This window comes from Eleutherodactylus coqui, chromosome 5 (assembly GCF_035609145.1).
Source record: "Eleutherodactylus coqui strain aEleCoq1 chromosome 5, aEleCoq1.hap1, whole genome shotgun sequence".
Classification (NCBI taxonomy): Eukaryota; Metazoa; Chordata; class Amphibia; order Anura; family Eleutherodactylidae; genus Eleutherodactylus; species Eleutherodactylus coqui.
This window is the reverse complement of record NC_089841.1, coordinates 6,458,158-6,485,276: the sequence shown is the minus strand read 5'-3', so window position 1 is coordinate 6,485,276 and position 27,119 is coordinate 6,458,158. Positions and strand designations below refer to the sequence as shown.

At 44.2% G+C, this 27,119-nt stretch overlaps 2 protein-coding genes across 2 annotated transcripts in view; both read left to right on the top strand.

The window, feature by feature from the left end:
* The window catches only part of LOC136627234 (serine/threonine-protein kinase SBK1-like), a 37,998-nt gene extending 35,256 nt beyond the window's left edge, over window positions 1-2,742 (top strand). Inside the window, exon 5 of the mRNA XM_066602164.1 lies at window positions 2,539-2,742. Coding sequence (XP_066458261.1) covers window positions 2,539-2,742 — 204 coding nt within the window. The remainder of the gene's footprint in view (window positions 1-2,538) is intronic.
* A 21,599-nt stretch (window positions 2,743-24,341) lies between these two features.
* Window positions 24,342-25,837, top strand: LOC136627233 (serine/threonine-protein kinase SBK1-like). The gene is made up of 3 exons (XM_066602163.1): window positions 24,342-24,504; window positions 24,835-25,034; window positions 25,139-25,837. The coding sequence occupies exons 1-3, from the start codon at window positions 24,342-24,344 to the stop codon at window positions 25,835-25,837; spliced, it is 1,062 nt and encodes a 353-aa protein (XP_066458260.1).
* Window positions 25,838-27,119: the final 1,282 nt, after the last annotated feature.

Below are 27,119 nucleotides of genomic sequence, written 5' to 3'. Positions count from 1 at the left end.
GGTTTCCACTCTCTACACTCGACTGAAACTGCCCTCACAAAAGTAACTGCCCTCACAAAAGTATGATATGACCTGATGACGGCAAAGTCGAGAGGAGACTACTCCCTACTAATCTTTCTTGACCCCTGTGCTGCATTTCACATTGTCGACCATGACCTTCTTTTCCATATGCTCTGCTCTATTGGCCCAAAGCAGGGGTCCCCAACTCCAGTCCTCAGGGACCACCAACAGGTCATGTTTTCAGGTTATCCTATGGAGAGAACACCTGTGGCAATGTCTGAGGCATCGACAATAATTACATCACCTGTGCAACACAGAGGAAATCCTGAAAACATGACCTGTTGGCAGTCCCTGAGGACTGGAGTCGGGGAACACTGGTCTAAAGGACATTGCTTTCTCCTGGTTCTCCTCCTACCTCTCTGACCATTCTTTCAATGTCCTCTCCACTTCCTCTTCCAGTCGGGGTACTCCAGGGCTTGGTCCTTGATCCCCTTCTCTTCTCTATCTACACAGCCCTAATTGGACAAACCATCCTCAAATTCGGCCTCCAATACCATCTCTACGCTGATGACACCCAACTATATACCTCTTCCTATGAGATCTCGGAGCATTTCTCCAAAATATCCCCGTCTGTCCTCTGTCTCTAATACTATGTCCTCCCTTTTTTCTAAAACGTAACCTCTCTAAAACTGATCTTCTTGTCTTTCCACCTTCCAACCGACCTCCCCTCAATGTCTTCATTCCAGTGTCTGGCACCACCATAACCCCAGACAGCATGCCCGCCGCCTTGGGGGTCACACTGGACTCTGACCTCTCCTTTACCCCTCACATCCAATCTCTGGCCCAAACATGCCACATGCACCTCAGAAATATTGCTAAAATCCGGGCCGTTCCTCACTATAGACATGCTAAAAACACTCATGGTCGCCCTCATCCGCTCCCGACTTAACTGCTGCAACTCGCTATTTAGTGGCCTTCTCGGCACCAGACTCGCTCCACTCCAATCCTTAGTAAATGCGGCAGCTAGGCTCATTTTTCTATCCAGCCATTACTTAGACACCTCTGCACTATGCTAGTCACTGCATTGGCTGCCCATCCATTGCAGAACCAAATTTAAACTCCTCAACCTCACCTACAAAGCTCCCCATGGCACTACACAACCATACATCACCTCCCTCACCTCCCTCCTGTTTGTACACCACCCAATCCTCTCACTCTGATCCGCTAACACACTCAGACTAAACACCCCTCTAATATGAACTTCACATGCTTGCCTACAGGACTTCACCAGAGCAGCACCCATCCTTTGGAATGCTCTACCCAAAGGCATCCGGACAATTCTTGTTGTGCTTTAAAAAAGTCACTTCTTCAGGGAGGCACACCAAATCCCCTGACTTAGTTCACTTGCCCCTCCCTATGCCTCCCCACACTTTTCAACCTGCCTATCAAACACGACCTCTACCCCTGCACGTCCTTATCGCCCCACACTGTGTGCTTTCTAATAACTGATTTCCATATGAAATCCCCATACTGCCTGTGTCCCTCATGCCAATCCCCCCCTTGTACGTGCTGTATCAACCCCACTCAATTTGCTTCAAACTGATTGTATATCATATGTAATTCTTGTATAGCTTGCATTTCTTCTACGCTTGAAAGCGCTGCAAAATAAGTTGGCACTATACAAATAAAGATTATTATTATTTTGTTTGGATCCTGTCTCTGACCCTATTGTCTGTCCCTCTGTCTTCTGCACTTGTCTGTGTGCGCTTATTCATTTGCCTTCCTGTCCCCGCACCATTCCTCTACCTGTGGTACGCACTGTCCTGTGTCCTATCAGGAATAGTCAGGCCCAAAAGGAATACCGTGGAGTCATCCTTGTTAGGACGCTTATCCTGCTTTTAGGCAGGTGTACCCCCACCTTTCCGACTAGCAAAGGGTGAGATTTCCCCTTAGACCACCAAGGGTCAGCTGACTTCTGAACCTGGAAGGTGACGTCATCACTCCTGCCTGCGGTTGTCTGGACTTTCCTTTTGTAAGAATCTAATCATGCTATATAAATGTAGTTTTTTCAAAAGATGAGGAGCTGGAATTCTTTATACAAAAGTGCTTGCTTTATTGTTCCTAGGTTGGAGCTGAACAAGAACCAGCTCAAGGTTCAAAACACGTTCTCTGGTGGATTGAATCCTTTTTTATATGGCACATATACAATAAAGCAAGAACTTTTGTATTAAAAATTCCAGCTCCTCATCTTTCGGAAAAATTACTGTTTGTAATAATACCGCAACAACTGGGCGGTGTAGTTAGAAGACAATGAAGGCAATGCCGAGATACTGGGCAAGGTGAGATACTTTCTCTGCTGATATATAAATGTAGGTAATTTGTGAAGTTTTTTATGCTTGAAAAAGATGCCTTAGAGCATTGAAACACGTTGCATATATATACTGTATGTCGGAATAAATTCACCTTTATTGGACACTACTAGCGGCTACCTTGAGACACCTGTCATAACAAGTGCAGGGATTTTTTTTATCTTTTTAGTTTGTGCTACAAGCAAAAAGGATGGAACCAATTTCCCAGCCTCAGCCTGGACCTTCTAGGCCGGCAAAAAGGACCCAAACTCAGGGTTGTCTATCCTCCACGACTGAGCCATCTGAATTGGATTATTCTGAAGGGGAGCTTTCTGAGTTAACAACCCCCATAATAGTTGATAATAAATATTTCTCTAATCAAGAGCTTGACTAATTGCTACCTGCAGTTCGTAATACCGTGAAGGTGGTAAATACCCAGCAACTACGATCGCTTCAGGATGGGATGTTTGGGGCTCTTAGGTCTTGGCTTAGGAAAAATGAATGAGACTTTAAAGGACTTAATGACAAAGGGGTGGGAGAATGCCGAAAGAAGGCTATCTCTCGGGAGTTAAAGAGACTCCAGTTTGCACCTAAAGACACAAAACTGAAGCGAGGAGCCAAAAGTTGACATCCAAGTGCCAAGTTAACTAAAAAGACGTCCCTGTCCTTTGAAGATGCGTCAGTTAAAAGATCCCATGGACAAAAAAGGAGATTTTCTTCTTAAAAGCATGGCAATCCACATCTTGTCTGGTGGAAACTCATATAGCGGTTATGTCCGTTGCACAATCTATTTTCTTATGACTTACACAGGTTGATTCACCTAAAAGAAAAAAATCTCCACAGAGAAGATATTGAGGTGTGTGCTACTGCTTAAAATGGCTACCAGGTTCCTGGGGATGCATCAGCGGAATCTGTGCACTTTTCTGCCAGAAATACGATACTAGGGAACTCCGCTAGGTGGGCACTATGCTTAGGGTCTAGGCAGGAGACACTGGAGAAAGCAGGAGATACAAAGAGAGGATTCCTAACCAATTATTTTTCTTAAAAGAGCCCATCCTTTGGGAAACAGGTGTACCAGCCAAGAGAACAGAAAACAAGGGCAAGACAGTCAGATGGTCATATCTTAAAGGAGGCAAGGGTAAGAGTAACCCCTTTCCCCCCTGATCTGATTTCAGATAAAATAACAGGGCCCGTAAGGAGTAGGCTCTCTGAGTTCTCAGGATGATGGAACCAGATTTCTGGGAATCCATGGATTCTGCAGATTGAATCTTTGAGGTTGAAGCTGGAATTTTCAAAGTTATGATTGAGACAATTGGCTTTCCCAGAGGTACAGGGATTAATATAATACCTTATCTTGATGACCTTTTAATTATCTTGAACAGCTTGGACTATGGAGGGGCACCTCGGGGGAAGACACTTAGACTATTTTCCGACCTAGGGTTGCTTATCAATTTTGAAAAATCCAGCCTAAAGCCTCATTTTCACGCAATGATTATTGCTCAAAATTCGTTCAAACTGCCAAAAGTGAGCGATCATTGTTACGTCTAAACGCGAACCCATCATGCATTTTTCAGTCAATATTTGTTCATCTTTGTCTTTCAGTCCACAAAAAAAATTCTTCTTTTGGCAGTTTGCTTTTCACTAGGTTTAAATGACAATCGTTCAGCGATTCAAGGGGAATGTTTATCGTTTGGCTGGGCCTAGTTCCTGGTGTCTAAAAAGGCAGAGCGATTGGCTACAGAGCAGCCGCTACAAACATCATTAAAAAATACATTTTCCATCTTAATTTCGCATTCAAGGGTCGCGGCTAGAGATGAGCGAGCCTACTCAACCACTCCCCTTTTTCGCCCGAGTACCGCGATTTTCGAGTACTTCCGTACTCGGGCGAAAAGATTCAGGGGGCGCCATGGTGAGTGGGGGGTTGCAGCGGGGAGTGGGGGGGAGAGGGAGAGAGAGAGAGAGGGCTCCCTCCTGTTCCCCGCTGCTACCCCCTGCTCCGCCATGCCTCCCCCGCCCCCCCGGCGCCCCCCCAAATCTTTTACCCGAGTACTGAAGTACTCGAAAATCGCGGTGCTCGATCGAGTAATTACTCGAAACGAGTACGTTCGCTCATCTCTAGTCGCGGCATCTTCATCGTGAATTTTTCTTTGGGCTCCCCACAGATTCGCTACTTCCTCCTATAGTGATATTAAACGTTTCAAAACTGCAAAGGGGAGTCGCTTGCTGGAATGTTTTGTTAACAATAGCCATCCCCTTGTAGCCTGTAGTTGTGCCTGGAAAATGTATCGCTGGTGGCAGCACCTCGTTGCTTTAAGTGAATATGTAGCCACGACATACGAATATGCACAACTACTTGAGGTGCTGAGATGCACAGACCTTCACCCCATCATCCATGCTTGATAGTGAAAATGTAGATAGCATGGAAATAAACTATGGAGAGTGGCATTCTGAAGCATCTTACCTCTCAAACCCCTTTAAATTCGTTGTGCGAGTGATGATGCCATTCAATGCTGTGAACGCTGCAGCACATACCTCAACATGGTTGGTGCAGTGCCTTGGCAGGACGGATAGAATGTATATGCATGTCTGTTTTTACAAACTAGTACACCACACATTGCATGTAATAGGGCGTGTGACTCGATAGACATGTGTTTTTGGTTATAGACTCCCTATGAGGTGTACCAGCAACATATCTTGAGTAAAAATACTCATTTGCGAGTAAAAACGTATCCATCGAGTCAACTGCCTAGACGCCATTAACATGCTATGTGAGGATGACTAATTGTCGCTCCACACGACATGTGACCTGCCTGGCATTTGTGTGTGTTAATGTATTTAAAATGTAGAACATGTATTTGAATTAAACATCTTTAAGACCTGATCATTCCCAATTGTTTAGCTTCTATATAGTTGAGCTGGATTGCATTTTTTCATACTTTATAAAAATTAATAAATGTAATCTTTGTAAGCACAACAAAATAATTTTATAACTTAACAAATGTTAATGATGTGCTTAACATAACAGGGACGCTGGGAAATGGTAGCCCGGCTAACAAAGCTGAGTTTGGCAGCAGCGGATGGGCCCCATCTGCATCCTACTTTCATGAAGCAGCGGATCCTGAGGTAAACAAAACAGGGGAGGAACTATGGCACCATCCGAAACAAAGGAGTGACCCGAAGCTCACCGACTATAGCGTGCCCCCCCCCATGCTACTAGGTTGGCAATGCCTTCCAACAGGAGACTATGTATTGACTGTGCTAATTGGGCATTAGCAAGGTGGAGTGCACGGAAAAAGAAATCTGCCTCTTCATCCAGCAGGGATCCTAGGGACAATGCAGAATAAAGATCATTAGTGACAACCTTTTTTATGGGCCTATATTGGAGATTTATATAGCTTTCACATGGGCAGTGACGGGAATTCCGCCCTGATCTGCCTCTAGGCTATCTTTACAAAACTCGAGCATGTAATGCTTTTCCTCATGGAAAGTCCGGTCTGAGATATTCTCCCATTGCAGTTAGTGGGGCGGGCAGAACATCCCACAGGCCTGATTTAAAACAATGATTGATGATGAAAAGACATTGCTTATCGGAGTGTTCTCGTGCTGTAAGGGCCCTTTTACTGGCACCCCAGAAGTTACACAGGAGCCATTATCGTTTGCTTGATCACAGCTTGACCAGCAGGGAGGCAGGGCAGCTAGAGGAAACTTCTCTCCACGTTCTCCCCTGCCCCTCTTCATTCACCGTAAAGCCCCATTTACATGGAACAAGCTGCCAGGCAAACGATGCGCGACACTTGTCCCTGCATGTGCTGTTCCACAGGAGCGAGTATCGCTGGCTCGCTCAGAGCGGCCGGCAGGAAAGTGGAGCGGCTGGAGAAGAGTTCTCTCCTCGCTCTCCTGCTCCTCTCCATTCACTTTAGCAGCAGCTGTTCAGTAATGAATGGCTGCTGTTTACACTTAACGATAGGCGTTGGTGAATAATATGCATTCTTGAATCCTATAATGTTGGACAGTTAATGTCTGATCATTCAGTCTTTGCTTGCCAACATTCCAATGTAAAAGGGAACATTACTGCGAGGGTCTGTCTGAGAATGATCTGCAGAAAATGACACTTACCAGGCAGAGGTGGAGACTCTGGCAGGGGCTGACGTGGGCTCAATGGCGAATGAGGAGATGGTGGGGTGTAAGACCAATGAGATAATCTCACCTCCGGTGCCGGTTCCTCTGCTGTATGAGAAAATAATTTTGTTACGTCAAAACTTATGTTCAGAGCAGCAACTCGCGATGTTCATACCTACCAGTGTGCCTCCTCTCCCGCCTGTGGTGGTGATGGATAATTCCTCACCTCAGATGGGCTGTTCTGTGCGCTGTGCCTGCGTTCTTGTCCTGCCAAAAATACAAAGGAAAGCCATTAGCTTCACATAGAAGCATTTTGTAGCAAGATCTGTGGGCTCGTGCGAAAGAATCCTAAAGCCTAAACCTCACAGAAGAACTAAAGAATGCATTCTTCTCTGGTAATAAGAGAAGACTGCGCACCATGTCTCCCCAATCGCTAGAACACTACCCAAAATTTCATATAATATTTTCTCAGTCTTTGAAATAACACAAGTAGTCTAAGCAGTAAACCACAAAAACAATCTCCAACAAACCCTTATCTCTGGTTAAAGGGTGGATAGCTCAGCAATTTGGTGGATCTTTGATCTTAAGGTCACTCCAATGTCTTTGCAGCTGAGCATGGCTGTGAACCGTGCCATAGCTCCTGCACAGTTTCTCTACTACCTTCCTCAGGACCCACTGCTTGTGCTTGTTCGGGTGCAGATAGGGCCTATGTACGCCATCATAGTCAAGGTTAGCCGGTCCAGTGCGTGAGTTTTCTGTCGCCTCAAGGGAGAGATTCTGCCACTCATGTTTTCTGACTAATGACGCTAAAGAAAGCCCATGAAAAGGGTACTAGTGACCAACCAATAGACACGCTCATGCCATCACATTGCTCACGTCAGATGCCACGCTGTACCCCCCCCCCCCCCCTCACTCGGGGCAGTCATTGTGAAATCTTGGTAATCCTGTGGGATTTAAGCTCCACTATACGGTTGTTTCAGAACTAAAGTGCATGCATAAACAAAGGTTTTATAAGCTGATTTGTCTAAAAATATTATATTTGTAAGGGGATATAAAGTGCTATATTGTAAACATTATTTTGAATTGTAATGTCAGGCAACCGACATTATCCTTTTGGTAATGTCAGAAAGCATAACAGCAGAACTGCGGCCTTCTATGACAGCTGCAAGCTGGCGGCTTCCTCATGTCAGACAACCTGAACGTAAAAACACTAATGGGCGCCACAACAACTAAACACCACATCTGCCACCGGGCTGACATGCGCGTATGTTGATGTCATCCATTTAACAGATGTGATGAAATAAAAAAGGCCGGCATGGGCAACAACCAAAAAACTCAACCGTTCGTGAACAAAACCGATACAGAGAATACTCATGGGAATAAAAGAAAGCACTGTTCATTAATTTTACAGAAACACAATAATTTATGTTAAAAACTTCACAAAAGGACCCGTTCACTTTGGTGTAAATTTCAGCTGAGTTTTGGGATTGAAAAGCAGGAACACCACAAAATATTGATGAAAAAATGCCCATGTGATGAAGCACAAACAATGCAAAGTGAGGAAACGCAAGCTTTTTCATTACAGTCTGGGGAAGCTAAATACATTATCATGGTCAGGTAGTCGTGGTGGTGTTGAAAATGAAGCAAGTTCATGCATTGTTGGAGGTTGCATGGGAGTAAGCAATGGAGGGACAGTCATTGAGTGCTGCTAGCCATACCCATGCACATGTCCCACAGGGTAGCCAGCTTATCATAGAATGGTAGAGTTGGAAGGGACCTCCGAGGTCATCGGGTCTTCCAGGGTCATCGGGTCCGACCCCCTGCTCAGTGCAGGATTCACAAAATCATCCCGGACAGATCTTTGTCCAGCCTTTGTTTGAACCCTTCCATTGAAGAAGAACTCCCCACCTCCCATGGTAACCATTTTTTTTAAATATCTAATTTGTGTTTCCTCCCTTTCAGTTTCATGCAATTGTGCAGTTCTGCTTGGATGTGAAACACCACTACCTTTGCCCAGTCACCCAGCAGGGTATATGGGCTCAGCTGCGTTGAAATCCTCTAATAGTGGAACCGTTGGGACTCTGTCATGCATCGCATTTTGCACACAACAGTCTGTTCAATAAGATTAAATTCATCAGGATAGTGTCTGCGAAGCAGCTTCTCCATGTTCTCAGCTTGCTGGGCTCTCTTGCGTGAACAGGTAGTTGATATTAACAGTCTAGGGGGATCGGACTGTGGGTGGATCGCCACGCTGGTGCTATCTTGGTGGTGGTTGGCTTCCACCGTTGTTGCACACTGCGCCAATGTGTCTGTTATTACGCCGTCATGCTCTGTTGAAAAAAATACAAAAAGGAAGTACTTTAGCTTGTAGAGCAATAACCAAAATAATAACAGTGTATCCTTTAAGGTATGGCTAGTTATGTACTTATGCTGCTCAATTCCACTGGGCTAACCACTGCTGATGCCATGCAGCTGGGCTGGGTGCTACTTTTTCTAATTGGTTCAGCATGCTCAGTGAGGCTCACGACATCTCCTGGTCCCTGGTGAAAGACAGTAGGTCAAAGCATTACAACTTTGGCAGGTAAATTGCCTCTGCCTTGGCCCCGGAATGCTTGCTTTCCTCCACCTTGTTAAACTCCTTTTTATATGCTGGGTGCAGATTCTGAATTTGCTTTTGAGGAGTCTCAGGTCAACTTCCATCAGCTTCTTGTAGGCTTCGCTCTTCTTTAGGCGGTTACTGTACTCTGGGCAAGTTTACCTTCCATAAGCACAGAAAGGAACGGTACACTTCAATGAAATCCCATGTAAGCTCTTCGCGGTCCATGACTTGCCTATCAAAACATTGACATACAGCTGACATCCATATTGCTGTACCATTCATTGTACTGCACAAAGTATCGCCGTGTGCGACAACTTATGATCGGCACTACGGAGAATACACCGCTTTAAACAGCTGTACAAAAGGAAAGTACAAGCAAACACCTTCTAAAGTTGGAATAAAATGGCCAAAAGATTTTGCGCAGGGTGAAGCTTTTAGCGATGGTTTGTTGGACAGAGCCGGTTGAATTCTCAGCTGTGCTCCCTAGACCTTTAGAATATAGAGGGATTATAATGCATCTTTTTATACCCTATTGCCTACGGAATATAGTACTATTCCTTCCATTCATTGCAAAACTTTTTTTCCTCAATAATTAGATGCCTATGTCTACTGATTGTTTCACAACGCCTAATGAGAGAACGCCTACACTAGCCATTTATTTTGTTTTTCTCACTAATTAAACCTGTGACGCATATTCACAAAATTCAAAATTTCAATTCACAAAACTGCTTGTTTTTCCCATGCGGACACCTACCTCCTACTGATTCTTTCTCAATGACTATACAGAAAATGCCCTTTTTTTTTTAAAGGATTAACAAACCTGACGCCTAGGTTTATTTTAAATGTTCGTTCACAAAACTCCTCGGTTTTTATTCAATCAAATCAAGCACACCCACTTAATTAGAAAGGCCAATACAAGGGAACTCATTTTTTCCCTTCTCTAATGCACACGCCTTCCTACACAAGATCGTCCACTTATCTTAAATGTAAAGGCTACCAAACGACACACCGAATCCTGGGATAAAAAACAATCTCGGTAGATAAAAAGTTTAAATTATACATCTTGATGAAAAAATCCTTAGATTGGTGGGTGATACCCTGTAACCTTTAAAAGGGGTGGTTCAGTGGTCCTTGTCCTCGTTTGTTTCAATAACCACCAATGCTAGTGGGTTTGGGGAGCACAGATAGTATATAGGGAACTGCAGGGTTCCTGATCTGCTCTTAATCCTCAAACTATAGAGAACTTAGAGCAGTTTGGGAAACATGAATTCAAGCTGAAGATATATTATGCGGAAAGCACGTAAAAATATTGTCAGACAACAGTGTCTTTCATTCATCATCAGGGCGGTATCAGACACCCTCATCTGCAATATTTATCAAAAAGAATATTCTCCTGGGCAGAGAACAAGATAAGGTCCTTTTCAGCTATTCACCTCAAAGGCTCCCAGAACATAGTTGAGTCGGAAAAGACTAGATCCAGGGGAGTGGTCCCTAAATATGGAAGTTATAGAATTCACTGAGACAGAGGGGGTTAATTATTTACCTTCTTATATTCACTGCAAAAACCCACTATACTTTTTGAAAGATATACTAAAAATTAACTTTTATTAGGGATATTTTAAAACTGTGGAACCTACTATCACAAACACCAAGACATAAGACAAAAACAAATATAGTGACGTAAAATACCCAGATGATAATTACGGGTTTAAGACGACAACTTTGGACCACAGTCAGTTTTTTGAGGTACCAAGATTCCCGAACCTAGGTATTGTAGGGAATATTTTATTACAGTGATATTATCTCCCCAGAGATGAATTGGAGAGGATCTTGTTGGAATGATCCCTATCAATGTTCCCCAGAACGTAATCAATGATCCGCTATGCTGTAGATATAGCTATGGGGCCAACTTGTACCATCTCACGTTAGCCTAATCCAATTTGTTTCTCAAGAATTGGAATCCAGGACTACTGATTGTGGTCATAGAACCAAGGAAAAAACCTTAGAGAATCTGTGTCCTGCTGTTACAGGAACCTACGATACTCTATGAATCAAATGATTAGTCTGTCTAGATATAATAGTTACTGTTCGCTCACGGACCAAGAATAGAAAGGGCCGTGTATTTATCACGAACCTCAGTATATAAATATACCAGGCACCATGTGACTGATACTTGGTTATAGTAATCCTAAGCTCCTGAATTGATCTAATCAACGCGTTTCCTCAACTACATACAGTATGTAGTTGATTCATCAGGATTATTTTGAGCTAGGTTTTTAAGTTCCTTTATAGATTGGAAACAAAGACTTGCAGCTCCTAGTATCACCCTGTGAGTATTTGATGATTTAGTAATATGTCCAATATTAGATCAAGTATTTCACACGAGTGATTGAGTAGTATTAAACTGATGGTTGTGGATGGCCCAGATGTTATAAATCTCATTAATTAGTTGTGTATGAATATAGTCTAAATACTGCATATGAGCAGAAAAATTCCTTTACATGCAGCCTCGGAATCTAGTGCTACAGTACTCAGAGCTCCTAATGGTACTACTCATCTGCTGGTATTTTGGCTATAATAACTTCAGCAGATAAGGTTGTTAGGGTTATCTCTCCCTTAACAATACTGCCTCACTATGCTGTGGATTGGCCTGTCAGCTCAAACAAATGGTGGTTATTCCACCTGGGGTACTTGATATTATGCCCCAATTTGCCTCTGTGATTATCAAATTACGGACACCCCAATTTTAGTGTCACTGTTTAGGGTCATAGGTAATTGACCCAAAACTACCATGTGATTACACACACACAAATGCCAAGTTAGTGGCTTTACTAGTTTCAAAAATGAACATTCAGACCGATATTGTTTGGTAATCACACGCACAGCACACATACACAACTGCCAGGATCAAAGTCCTACAACCATCTGACAGACTTTATCAGTGTTTAAATAGGGCTGGCTCCACCTCTCATCATGGGGGCTCGTACTCTGTAGCACCAGTCATAATCCAGGGGCGGGCGCTGTCAGCTCTGACTGGACAGTCATGTGACTTCCATAAAACTCCTCCTCTCCGTGCTCTGTCATGGTCTACTTATCGCGATACTTCCTGGTGTCCCCACACGACGGCGCATGCGCCCTGCGGCATCAATGAAGGAGTACTCCCGGATGTAGTTATGTGACGGTCCTCTGCTCAATCGGATACGTCACTTCCGCCTTTTGCCTGGAGTCTCCATGCAGCGGCGCATGCGTGCTGGAAGGGTCCATCGCTACAATAAGGCTATCTAACTGCACCAGATAGACTTGCAGCACGGAAGTTTTAAGTGATAGATTTAAATAAAGATTGAATAGACTGGCATCTTTGTAGATCTTCATCGTTTGCCTTCTAATGAAGCATGATTGTAATTTATCCATTTGTTTGCCAGTTTAAATGTTGCTCCCATGATGTTAATTGCATCGCAATGCATAATAAATTGCTAATACGGTAAGTATTGTGTCCTCATTAAGATCTAAGATTGTATTCTAAACGGTGTAGCTGACTGCATATGTGAGCACAATGATACAAAAGGACGTTGTTATTCCTGAAACATTTTTTATTACAATTGCCATGGAGCAGTAGGCTTTTAGATAAATAAACGTATATAGGACGGCGTTTCCCTCATGTTAGTTTCACACTGTATCAATCCTGATGCAGAGAATGAAGAACAGGCCAAACAGGGAAAAATTAAGTAAAAGACCCTAGCCATGGCCATGTTCAATTAGAACAACACAAATAAGTAGTGTCCAGAATGGAAAATTGATAATGCATTAATAAATCTAGCACTAGTTACCAAAGAAAATCCCTTACTAGATGAATGGAGCAAACGATAGACACTCGTTTAGTCCAATCAGAGCACAACTGTTAAGACGATGCATCCACGCAGATTCCTTCTGAAGCAACATATGGTCTAGTTTGCCTCTGCGTGCCGTAGACCTAAGTATTTCGATGCCTCTAAATTTCACTGCATGTGGATCGTTTACATGTATATCTCGAGCGTGGTTTGCTAAACTTGTTGTGTCGCCGCAATTTATGTTTCCTATGTGGGCCAAAACACGCCTTCTTAACTGTTGCATTGTTTTTCCCACATAGTCTTTTGGACAGGGGCACGTAGTGACGTATATCACTGCAGTCGAACGGCAGTTCATGAAACTTCTGATGTCATATGATTTCCCTGTTGCGGCACATGTGAACGAGACTGTTCTCTCCATGAAGGGACAGGCCTTACATCCTGAACATCTAAAAGAACCCACACTTGGATTACGACCTAGCCAGTTATTTTTGTCTGGTGGCGGGACGAAGTGGCTATGAACAAGTCTATCTTTAAGACTTTTACCTTTCCTGTAGGTTATTGAGGGTTTTTCCAACAGACATTCCGCCATATCGGGGTCTCGTCTCAGAATATTCCAGTATTTGTTGAGGGTTTCTCTTACTCGGGTCGATTTCTCATCATAAGTGGCTATAAGTCTTGTTTTGCCATTCTCTTGTTCCCGATTTTTTCTTATCAAGAGATCATTCCTAGATTTAGCCGATGCAGATGTCCATGCCTCACTGATAACATCACTAGGATTCCCCCTTCGTGCAAACCGATCTGCCATATCCATAGCTTGTGTTTTAAAATTAGATGGTTCCGAGCAGGTTCTTCTTGCTCTTAGAAACTGCCCTTTTGGAATGCCCTTGAACTTGAAAACATTATGCGTCAGTAGAAATTCAGTTGCTTCCATCAAAAAAGCTCTTACAGAATCATTATACTGTGCATGAGACCTAAGATGAAATGCAAGTGCCTGTAGCGCCAAATGATGAACGAATACAATGCTTTGACATCGCAAGTTACCCAGGTTTTTTCCGCCCCCCATTTGTGTCCTGCCAATGTTTGAATAACTTTGTTGCTATTAGGAATATATCCGGGGATTTGAACTACCCCAGGCTGCAATTTTTTATCTACCCAATTGCTGAGTCCCTCACATAGGGATCCTCGTCCCGAAACTATTGGGCGCATGGGAGGTGGGAATACATTTTTATGAGACTTAGGAATCCCATAAAAATTTGCAAGAATAGGATTTTTGGGAACTAGATAAGCCATTTCTTTGTCACTTAATACCCCCATTGAGCCCCTCTGGTAATCAAATCAGACAATGAATGGGTGAATGTTACGGTGGGATCAACCTCTAATTTTCTCTACGTCTTATCGTCATTAAGTATTTTTTCAACACATAAACTGTATAATGCATTATCCATTATGGCAATAGCGCCCCCTTTGTCCGATGGCTGAATTATTAAATCAGTATCGTTAATGAGATTCACGCCTCTGAGACACTGAGATGTTGACATTTTTATATTTGGATGCATCTTTCTTCTGACTGGATCTATAAAGGTCATTAAGATCTCTTTTCATACTGTTTTGAAAATCATCCACCCATCTTGTTCTGAGATGTTTGGGGTAGAAAGAAGGATTGGGAATCCTCATATCTGATGGCATTGGAATTGAATCTGGTGCCATATTAGTGTCCATCTGTTCTTTTCCTAGTTGTTCTAGATCCCAGAGAAAGGCAATATCCCTTGTTGTTAGGTCAGCATATTTATCGTCTTGTTTCGCAAGCTCATAAGAAGCTGTTCTGTTTGACCCACTGATTTTGGTTTGTTCGTAGAAATACTTCATTACAATGAGGTCCCGAACAAATTTGTTTAGGTCCAGCATAGTATTGAAAGGGTCAAATGTGCAGTCAGGTACAAAATTCATACCCTTATTAATAATTTCCAATTGCTGGTTAGATAGAATACGGGGTGTGAAAAAAATTATATTGTCCACTAATTCCGAATGGTTGGTCTGCGGCTGGGGTATCTCCTTTTTAGTATATGGTCCCCTCTCGGCGCCTCGTTTTTTGACAGTCTCCCCATAGTCTGCATTCTTTGTATTAGTTCTTCATATACCTGAGGGTCACGACTGGAGACATCTGATGATACATAGGATGTGTCCCCTTCCCACTCTGAGGAGGAGAATGTGACACTGTTCAAATTACCTGCATGACTTCTCATTGATTGTTTCTTGAGAATTGATTTGGGTTTTTGAACCCTTTTGGAACTCCAATTGTATCATCTTGGTAATCACGTCTGTCTCTTTCCATTTTTTTTTTTTTTTTTATGTAGATAATCTTTTCTTCCATTTTTTGTAGTTCCATATCCTCTTTTTGTGTTAAATTATCCCATTCTGTGGAATTCAAAGTTGCTCTCAATTTATGTTCAATGTCTTGTATGTCTTTCTGCAATTTATTTAATTTAATTGCTCATTATCAACTATCAATCTCATCAGTTTAGCAGAGCAATTTACCTCATTCCTTGTATACTTGCAATTGGTGCTGTGTATAGTCTCCTCAAATTTGAGAATACTCTGGTTGAGTAAGATGAAAAAATTGAGGACTTTGTGAGACTTTGCCGGCACAGAGAGCGACGGGAGGAGTCCTCAACTACTTGGATCACGGCTGTTAAACCTATAGATTCCACCCTCTTTCTGACAGCGGCATTTAAAATGGCCCAACAGAGGGAGGGGGCTCTCTCTGTATGTTGAACACCCCTTTGCAATGAGATTGTGGCGTGCTGTTCTGGTGCCATGGTAGCCTGGAGCCTCGTGAAGGCCTCTGGAGCTACCTTGTATTTCTGCCTATTGAGCCCTGTCTGTGCTCAGGTGATTGCTAGTACAAGTCCTGTATAGAGAATAATATGTTTACATTTTTTAATAATTAAAAATATTTTACGTTTTAAAAAACTTTTTTCCCGTTTTCAACATTAAAAAATAAACATATTTCATAAATCACCACATCTGGACTCTTACAATCTAATAAAATAACATAATCTGTCCGGCACTGTGCATGCCATCAGAAAAATAATACACAACGCCATAATTGTGCTTTTCTTGTCACCCCGTCTCCAAAAAAAAAATTTTTTAATCGTATGTACCTCAGAATAATACCAATGGAAACTGCAGGCTGTCCTGTAATGGCACATCACGCGGCTGGCAGAAGAGGGCGACAAAGTTTTGTATTTTTTAAATTGTTGTATTACTTTTAAAAAATAAAACAAAGATATTCATTTAGTATCGCCATAACTGTAGCAACATAAATAAAGTTATGTCATTTTTACTGGGAAAACAGGACCATCTAAAAATTGCAAAATCTTGTTTGTTTTTTTTCCATTTCTCTCCACTCAGAAATGTAAAAAGGTTTTAAGTAGAGATGAGCGAGCACCAAAATGCTCAGGTGCTCGTTACTCAGGACGAAATTTTCGCAATGCTCGAGGGTTCGTTTTGAGTAACGAACCCCATTGAAGTCAATGGGCGACCCGAGCATTTTTGTATATCGCCGATGCTCGCTAAGGTTTCCATTTGTGAAAATCGGGGCAATTCAAGAAAGTGATGGGAACGACACAGCAATGGATAGGGCAGGCGAGGGGCTACATGTTGGGCTGCATCTCAAGTTCCCAGGTCCCACTATTAAGCCACAATAGCGGCAAGAGTGCCCCCCCCCAACAACTTTTACTTCTGAAAAGCCCTCATTAGCAATGCATACCTTAGCTAAGCACCACACTACCTCCAACAAAGCACAATCACTGCCTGCATGACACTCCACTGCCACTTCTCCTGGGTTACATGCTGCCCACCCCCCCCTGCACGACCCAGTGTCCACAGCGCACACCAAATTGTCCCTGTGCAGCCTTCATCTGCACTGATGCCACGCCACACTCATGTCTATTTATAAGTGCGTCTGCCATGAGGAGGAACCGCAGGCACACACTGCAGAGGGTTGGCACGGCTAGGCAGCGACCCTCTTTAAAAGGGGCGGGGCGATAGCCCACAATGCTGTACAGAAGCAATGAGAAATATAATCCTGTGCCACCGCCATCAGGAGCTGCACACGGGGGCATAGCAATGGGGAACCTATGTGCCACACACTATTCATTCTGTCAAGGTGTCTGCATGCCCCAGTCAGACTGCGGTTTTTTATAAATAGTCACAGGCAGGTACAACTCCGCAATGGGAATTCCGTGTGCACCCACAGCATGGGTGGCTCCCTGGAACCCACCGGCTGTACATTAATGTATCCCATTGCAGTGCCCATCACAGCTGAGATAATGTCATGTTTAATGCAAGTGGGCTTGGGCCCACACTGCATGCCCCAGTCAGACTGGGGTTCTTTAGAAGTGGACACATGCAGTTACAACTCCGTGTGGACCCACGGCATGGGTGGCTCCCTGGAACCCACCGGCGGTACATAAATATATCCCATTGCAGTGCCCAACACAGCTGATGTAACGTCAGCTGTAATGCAGGTGGGCTAAAAATTAATTGGATTACACTGTAGGCGAGGGCCCACAAAAATTGGTGTACCAACAGTACTAATGTACCTCAGAAAAATTGCCCATGCCCAACCAAGAGGGCAGGTGAAACCCATTAATCGCTTTGGTTAATGTGGCTTAATTGGTAACTACGCCTGGAGGCAGCCCAGTTAAAATAAAAATTTGTTCAGATGAAAGTTTCAACGCTTCTTGTTTCATACACCCCCCTCCTTTTGAGTAAGTGCCTTTCTATTCTATTTTATCTTCTTTTTCCGTCCCTTACAGGACGGAGATTGTATACACTCCGCTTGACATGTTTGCTATCTTCACGAGCGCATAGCTTTTTTACTGAAACCCCGCTGTCTGTTTTTATTGGGGGTTCACTCTGCTGGTGAGAGTTCCCCCTTATTGTCTTTGCAGCTCTCCTCCTTTACGGGGGATAGGAGATAAAAGCACGTTTGGAGTCGGTTTAATATCCGTTGGCGCTGTCTGAACTATTGTGTATATATAAAGCTGGCAAAGGCCTTGGAGAATGGTCCCCTGCCTGCGCTGTACATGCTGCCTGATCTCTGCGCCTCCCCTGCTACCTGGCCCTCGGAACTGCGCCTTCTGCCACTAGTGCTGTCGGATGGGAAGTTTACCATCAGTTTGTCCACCAGCGCCCTGTGGTATAGCATCATTCTGGAACCCCTTTCCTCTTCGGGAATGAAAGTGGAAAGGTTCTCCTTATACCGTGGGTCGAGCAGTGTGTACACCCAGTAATCCGTAGTGGCCAGAATGCGAGTAACGCGAGGGTCACGAGAAAGGCATCCTAACATGAAGTCAGCCATGTGTGCCAGGGTACCTGTACGCAACACATGGCTGTCCTCACTAGGAAGATCACTTTCAGGATCCTCCTCCTCCTCTGGCCATACACGCTGAAAGGATGACAGGCAAGCAGCATGTGTACCCTCAGCAGTGGGCCAAGCTGTCTCTTCCCCCTCCTCCTCCTCAACGCGCTGAGATATAGACATGAGGGTGCTCTGACTATCCAGCGGCATACTGTCTTCCCACTCCTCCGTTTCCGAGTGCAAAGCGTCTGCCTTTATGCTTTGCAGGGAACTTCTCAAGAGGCATAGCAGAGGAATGGTGACGCTAATGATTGCAGCATCCCCGCTCACCATCTGGGTAGACTCCTCAAAGTTTCCAAGGACCTGGCAGATGTCTGCCAACCAGGCCCACTCTTCTGTAAAGAATTGAGGAGGCTGACTCCCACTATGCCGCCCATGTTGGAGTTGGTATTCCACAATAGCTCTACGCTACTCATAGAGCCTGGCCAACATGTGGAGCGTAGAGTTCCACCGTGTGGGCACGTCGCACAGCAATCGGTGCACTGGCAGATTAAACCGATGTTGCAGGGTCCGCAGGGTGGCAGCGTCCGTCTTGGAGTTGCGGAAATGTGCGCTGACACGGCGCACCTTTCTGAGCAGGTCTGACAAGTGTGGGTAGCTTTTCAGAAAGCGCTGAACCACCAAATTAAAGACATGGGCCAGGCATGGCATATGCGTGAGGCTGCCGAGCTGCAGAGCCTCCACCAGGTTACGGCCGTTGTCACACACGACCATGCCCGGTTGGAAGCTCAGCGGCGCAAGCCAGCGGTCCGTCTGCTCTGTCAGACCCTGCAGCAGTTCGTGGGCCATGTGCCTCTTCTCTCCTAAGCTGAGTAGTTTCAGCACGGCCTGCTGACGCTTGCCCACCGCTGTGCTGCCGTGCCGCGCGACACCGACTGCTGGCGACGTGCTGCTGCTGACACATCTTGATTGCGAGACAGAGGTTGCATAGGAGGAGGAGGATGGTTTAGTGGAGGAAGCATACACCGCCGCAGATACCACCACCGAGCTGGGGCCCGCAATTCTGGGGGTGGGTAGGACGTGAGCGGTCCCTGGCTCTGACTCTGTCCCAGCCTCCACTAAATTCACCCAATGTGCCATCAGGGAGATATAGTGGCCCTGCCCGCCTGTGCTTGTCCACGTGTCTGTTGTTAAGTGGACCTTGGCAGTAACCGCGTTGGTGAGGGCGCGTACAATGTTGCGGGAGACGTGATCATGCAGGGCTGGGACGGCACATCAGGAAAAGTAGTGGCAACTGGGAACCGAGTAGCGCGGGGCCGCCGTTGCCATCATGCTTTTGAAAGCCTCCGTTTCCACAAGCCTATACGGCAGCATCTCCAGGCTGATCAATTTGGCAATGTGCACGTTTAACGCTTGAGGGTGCGGGTGCGTGGCGGCATACTTGCGCTTGTGCTCAAACAGTGGTGCTAGCGACATCTTGACGCTGCGCTGAGAGACATTGCTGAATGGGGCCGAGGACAGCGGAGGTGAGGGCGTGGGTGCAGGCCAGGAGACGGTAGTGCCTGTGTCCTCAGAGGGGGGTTGGATCTCAGTGGCAGGTTGGGGCACAGGGGGAGAGGCAGTAGTGCAAACCGGAGGCGGTGAACGGCCTTTGTCCCACCTTGTGGGGTGCTTGGCTATCATATGCCTGCGCATGCTGGTGGTGGTGGCTCCCCAGCTGATCTTGGCGCGACAAAGGTTGCACACCACTGTTCGTCGGTCGTCAGGCGTCTCTGTGAAAAACTGCCACACCGTAGAGCACCTTGACCTCTGCAGGGTGGCATGGCGCAAGGGGGTGCTTTGGGAAACAGTTGGTGGATTATTCGGTCTGGCCCTGCCTCTACCCCTGGCCACCACACTGGCTCGGCCTGTGCCCACACCCTGACTTGGGCCTCCGCGTCCTCGCCCGCGTCCACGTCCTCTAGGCCTATCCCCTACCCCTCAGCATGGTGTATTACCAGTAGTGCAGAAACAGAACGCTGTAATTAAATGTATCACTTATTGGCCTGTGGTTGGAGGCTGACTTCGCTTACGGAACGCCAGGAAATAATTTTGCGCAAGCCTGCTGTAACACTTAGCTGGCTGCGTATGAATTAGGAGGACAACTACACCCAGCAGAGACCCAGAACACTGAGGACAGTCACAGGCAGCCCAAATAGATTTTTTTCCCCAAATGTTTTTGCAAAGGCCCACTGCCTATATTCAATCAATATGTCTTCTGTCCCTGCGTCACCACTACTGGCCCTGGAGTATGTAAAATAACTGCAAACTGTTGCACTGTGGACAGGAATACAGCGGTGATGTAAGAGGCAACACAGAGCCAGGAAATAATTTTGCGCAAGCCTGCTTTAACACTTAGCTGGCTGCGTATGAATTAGGAGAACAACTACACCCAGCACAGACCCAGTACACTGAGGGCGGTCACAGGCAGCCCAAATAGATTTTTTCCCCAAATGTTTTTGGAAAGGCCCACTGCCTATATTCAATAAATATGTCTTCTGTCCCTGTGTCACCACTACTGGCCCTGGAGTATGTAAAATAACTTCAGACTGTTGCACTGTGGACTGGAATGTGATGTAACAGCCAACACAGAGCCAGAAAATAATTTTGCGCAAGCCTGCTGTAACACTTAGCTGGCTGCGTATGAATTAGGAGGACAACTACACCCAGCACAGACCCAGTACACTGAGGACAGTCACAGGCAGCCCAAATAGATTTTTTTCCCAAATGTTTTTGGAAAGGCCCACTGCCTATATTCAATAAATATGTCTTCTGTCCCTGCCTCACAATATATGTCTTCTGTCCCTGCCTCACCAGCACTACTGGCCCTGGAGTATGTATAATTACTGCAGGCTGTTGCACTGTGGACTGGAATACAGCGGTGATGTAACAGCCAACACAGAGCCAGAAAATAATTTTGCGCAAGCCTGCTGTAACACTTAGCTGGCTGCGTATGAATTAGGAGGACAACTACACCCAGCACAGACCCAGTACACTGAGGACAGTCACAGGCAGCCCAAATAGATTTTTTTTCCCAAATGTTTTTGGAAAGGCCCACTGCCTATATTCAATAAATATGTCTTCTGTCCCTGCCTCACAATATATGTCTTCTGTCCCTGCCTCACCAGCACTACTGGCCCTGGAGTATTACTGCAGGGCGCAATGCTCTGCACGGCCGATATACAAAAAAAAAAAAATGTGCAACACTGCAAAAAGCAGCCTCCACACTACTGCACACGGTTAGATGTGGCCCTAAGAAGGACTGTTAGGGTTCTTGAAGCCTAAAATACTCCTAACACTCTCCCTACAGCAGCTCCGGCACCAACAGCACTTTCCCTCCTCTATGTCAGAACAAATCTGTGGGGAGCCGCGGGAGGGGCCGATTTTTATACTCGGGTGACACCTGATCTTGCCAGCCACTCACTGCAGGGGGGTGGTATAGGGCTTGAACGTCGCAGGGGGAAGTTGTAATGCCTTCCCTGTCTTTCTATTGGCCAGAAAAGCGCGCTAACGTCTCAGAGATGAAAGTGAAAGTAACTCGAACGAGTAACGAGCATCTCGAACACGCTAATACTCGAACGAGTATCAAGCTCGGACGAGTATGTTCGCTCATCTCTAGTTTTAAGTATATTATTTGGCACATTAAATGTTACAATTGAAAAATATAATTTGTCCCGCAAAAAATATCCTGGATACAGCTACACAGATGAAAAATTTTAAAAAAATTATTATTTTTTTTAAATCTGAGGGGAAAAACAAAACGGAAAACCCAAAAATGACTTTGTCCTTAAGGACCTAAGGGTGCTGTTACACTACATTGGTAGAGCTATAGCCCGGCCACTTGTTATAACTTTTTGGCATAACAGCATTGTGTAATAACGCCTTAAGGCCGGCTGCACACGAACGGCTTCCACAGCAAACCCTGTCCATAACATGCTTTGGAAAAGCACTTTTTCCTGCACATGAGCAAAAATCAATAATGATTTTCCGCTCATGGAGGAAAAATCACAGCATGCTTTTCTTTTGTGCGTTGTCTGCATGGAGGGCTTCCATTGAGGCTGTCTGAACCGCGGCCCTTCTACAATTAACACTGTGTGAAGGTCGCGATACCCGCATCATCGCCTAGTGAAAACACTAGAAAGGGACATTTGAAAAAAATCTGTACTGGGCATATCCAAAGGCGAGACGCCGGGTCCATCCGTAGTGCAGAAACAGCATCAGTCCGCAGGGTCACAGGCTGAGCACAAGGTCGGATTCAGTATACTATGTCAGCCCAGTATTGTATAACACAAGCACATGGATGCATAAGTGTCAGGCTGTGCATAGTATTATGGAGGGCTATTGGGTGGATTTACCAGGGTTTTATATCCCCTGCTCAATCAGAAAAAATGTATATGTCTCTGGGGTTCTTAAGCAACACAAAAAATTGGAGCTATGTCGCTTGTCGTAGATCTTTTTGACAGGGTAGTATCCCCTAGATATGCTCTCAAATGGGAAAGTTGCGGGAAAGTTGGAGCAATAACAGTTGGAGCAATAACCCACAGAGAGACTCATAGGGGGTGTAGTCATCAAGAGCCAAATTGCATATAGTGTAGATATGCTGCTCTCAAGAGTGCTAGCAGCCACTCTAGAGGTAAAGTGTTCTATAGCTACTATTTGAGTTAAGCCTTTGCTATAAGACCCCCCATACCCTCTTTTGCCCAGCTGAAGATGAAAATAACAAAGTGCTCATAGCCCTGATGGTGGACATAGAGCAAGATTTCACTGTTTTTCAAATCCACAGATTGGTTTAGAGTTTATTAATGTTAACTTTCCTTTTGAATAAAAAATGAGATAAAAGCAAGCTTTATAATAATGCAATCTTCATTTGTAGTGAGTTATAGAGAGAATGCAATATCCCTTCTTTATATATAAAGACATTACTGGATAAAGTAGGAATACAGTGGAATATCGATTTCAGTCAAACCTTAGGTGGATTGTTGGCCCCATGGCCATTCCAGAAAAATGTAGAAAATACTGATTATGCTGACTATACTACTGAATGCACTTTTTTAGATAAAAAAATAATAAGATTTAAGTTTATTTACTTTTGTAAGTTCACTGCTTTTACAGTTTCAACTTTAAAATATTAGTAAATATAAAAGTTTATGAAATCTAATTTTTGTGAAAAGTAACCCCCTGAAAGGTAAAAGTTTTGTTAGTCACCAATGTAGCACACATCAGAAGGTGCATGCTATCATTATAATAATGGAGGGTAAGGCCACTTGTTACTAAAGAAATGTCCATTCTAATGTAAAAGAGAGAATATAGTGGATATGGAAAAAAAAATGGGGAAAATACTGATTATTCTGACTATACTTTTTTTTCAATATAATACATAATATGGTTTAACTTAGTTTCCTTTAGGAACTTACAACTTTGCCAATTTTACAGTTTCTAATTTTAAATATAAAAGTTTATAAAATGTAATATTTGTGAAACATTACCTCTTGGAGCATAAACGTTTAGTGAGCCTTCATAATAACACAAATTAGAAGGGGCATGTAATCACTATAATGGAGGGTGAGGCCACATGTTAATAAAGAAGGGTTTTCCTTACAATGAGGTGTTGACCCCAACAATACTTGACCCCATCTATGGCTGCAGTTTGCAGGAATGCTATAGAAATGCTAATTCCCTTGATGCCTGATATTATGTATACAACAAGTACATATTGACTCCTAGCCAATCAGGAGCTCATTGATCCTTGGGTGTAACTTACCTACCATTATATAAAAAGACTCCTACCTTCTCAAGTCAGTGACTTCTCTGCTTTCAAAGACTTCAACATCCCTGAGACTTTGTGAAGAATTTTCAGACAGTCCCAACTGCAATTTGATTTCTCCAAGGTAATTTTTGCAACTTTACTCTCATCATATTTTTTAATGATTTTATATTTTGTTTTTTCATCATTTGCCATATACATCATATTAGATATTATACTTCACTCTATAAGGTCAGAGAGAATTATAATGTTCATCATTAACTATTTTCTACAGGACACAATGGCCTCCAGTACACGAGATGTGCAGCTTATCCTGGAAGGACTTGTCTCCTTTGCTTCCCAGGGTCTACAGGAGATAGATCTTCAGGAGAAATTCTGTGTGATACAGAAGCTGGGAGATGGTGGCTATGGTTCTGTGCTCATGGTACAAGACAAGAAAACAGGTCAGTGGGGTCAATTATCTATTACTAGAGTGATGTAATAGTCTGAAGATCGTGGGAGGACAGAATCTCCAAGAGTTTGATTAAATGCGGGGGATTCATGAACAGTGCACGACTATCAGGATGTAGATATTTATGAATCTGCAACGATGATGCCAACGGGTCTATTAATAGTTTACATATCATAATAAGTATTTGTTTCCAAATATGATGCAATCAAAGGGGGGGAACAGAAGGGTCTACAGTTTAATTTTACGAATTTCAATATTTCCAATTTGACAATCCTATAAATACTTTTAAGTAATAAATGTACAATGTTATTTTCATAAACAGATCAGAAAATGGCATTAAAGCTTCTCGACAGGAACAAAACAACTGAATTTGCCTTCCTCACGGAGTTCAGCAAGTCTTTCTTCCTCTCCTCCCATCCCAATATCATTGGAAGTTATGGCACTGCCTTCAAGACTTGGGACTACTTTGCCTTTGCCCAGGAGCTGTCGATAGGGGATTTGTGCTCTCTTATTACACCTCATGTAAGTAGAAATCCCCAATTTATCCCGAGAACTACTTTACCAATAGCCTTTCTTCTTGTAGTAATATCTCCATTATGTTGACTTCATGTGTCTCCCTATTTCAGGATGGACTTCCAGAGAACACGGTAAAGAGATGTGCGGTGCAGATCTCCAGCGCCCTAGAATTCATAGACAGTAAAGGGCTGGTGCATTTAGATATCAAACCAGAGAACATTTTGGTGTTTGATGAGGACTGCTACTGTATAAAAATTACGGACTTTGGTCTTTCATGTATTAAAGGAACAATGGCAAAAACCAGGATCGGCACTGTCTCATACATGGCTCCAGAGATGAGCCAAGTTACCGACGAGGATTCTTTGCTTGTAGACTTCCCCCTGGATGTATGGTCCTTTGGTATTGTCCTCTACTGTTTGCTCACAGGCGAATTTCCATGGCACTCAGCAGTTTCCACAGACAAAGCTTATAGTAGTTTTGTTGAGTGGCAATGTAATTTGGAGGATATTGAGCCACCATCACCGTGGAGCAGATTTCCACCTGGAGCTCTGAAGATGTTCAGTGGTCTTTTAGCCATAGACTGTAGTAAGAGGAGTAAATCTGTTGAAGTTGTAATGTTCTTGGAGGAATTTTGGAAAGAAGAAATCATAGACTCATCTGAAGAAACCAGCACATCAACGACTTCTCTCTTAAGTACTATATCCGGCTACTTGACTTCAGAAAATTCTGAGTTTGATAGTGAGAAACCTCCAGACATTTGGAAGGATGGATTGGAAGATATCAATCATTTCATGTTGGAGCAGAGATAGAACTTGGCTGCATGACAACATATTCAGCCATGTCCTTCGTAGTAACAGTAAGTGATTCGAATTTCAGTAACCTAATACGAAAATGTTTCTATTGATCTAACCCTTTCCTAGGACTTATCTGCTATATCCTTGTGAGAGGACACTCCAGGTACATTTATACGGGCAAACACATGTAATTAGTAGATCACAGCACACAATTCACCTTGAAAGCGTAGGGAAGACAATCCTCACCAGATGGTGCACGCTCATCAGAGATCCTGGATCCTGGATAGTTATTCAAGCAGCAACGTATGTATGAGAGCAGCACTCCAGGGGTTAAATAAAAGATCAAATCTTTATTGTGCCCACGACAACGTTTCAACCCTCCATCTGAGCCCATACGTTGCGTATGGGCTGCGGGTACCCGCGTCATTGCTAAGCGACGGTGCGGGAAATACAAACAACAAAAAAGGTGTACTGCGCATGACCGCCTGTGTGAGTACGCAGTTATGCGCAGTACATTACGTGGCCGTACGCAGGGTCACAGCCGCCTGCACCCGCGTGAGCCCGGCGTTATTCAGACCGCTACCTGTAATACGTAATTTACAAGAAGCCCCGGGAACGCTCGCCTTCCTGCAGTTCCAGGAGCAGCTTGTTGAGCGCCTTCTGTGTGAGACCGCCGCACCTCCACAAGCTTACGAAGACTCACGGAACACCAATTTTTACACCCAATACCCGCCACTGAGGTCAAGAAAAGCCCCGCAAAATACATGAGAGGAGGGGGGATACCGGTTTTATTGCCCCATGGGCCCATTCCAACCAGCCTCAGTAATTACCCCTGCCTTCAGAAATACTACACAGTTCACATTATTACTTTTATCTAAGATTTGCGAACGCCAAAACAAAAAGGGCGCTGAGTGTGTGCGGGGGGGGGGGGGGGGGGGATTTTTAGGGAGTCAATTTTTATTCCGTACAAATAAGCAATGGGGCCTGAAATTTATTCAGTTGTGCCCTAAAATCCAACAGGTGTTCCGTCATTATAGGCCTTGCCATGCGTCCTGTAAGTAGATTAGGGCCACAATGGGTATGTTTCTGAACTCGGGACAAACGGGGGTATCCATTTGGGGGTGAGCGTCTTCATTCCTATGTGCACTGTACAAAAAAACTGTTTTTAAATTGAAAAAAATTGCCAAAAAAATTGAAAATCGTAACTTTTTCCTTCTGCTTTGCTTAGATTCATTCAAATACTGTGGGGTCAAAATATGTTGTACACCCCTAGATGAATTCGTTAAGGGGTCTAGTT

Coding starts and splice junctions, on each gene's coding strand:
- LOC136627233 (XM_066602163.1), top strand. CDS start 24,342: ATGGCCTCCAGTACACGAGATGTGCAGCTTATCCTGGAAGGACTTGTC. Junction 24,505..24,834: donor GGTACAAGACAAGAAAACAG/GTCAGTGGGGTC, acceptor TTTCATAAACAG/ATCAGAAAATGGCATTAAAG. Junction 25,035..25,138: donor GCTCTCTTATTACACCTCAT/GTAAGTAGAAAT, acceptor TCCCTATTTCAG/GATGGACTTCCAGAGAACAC.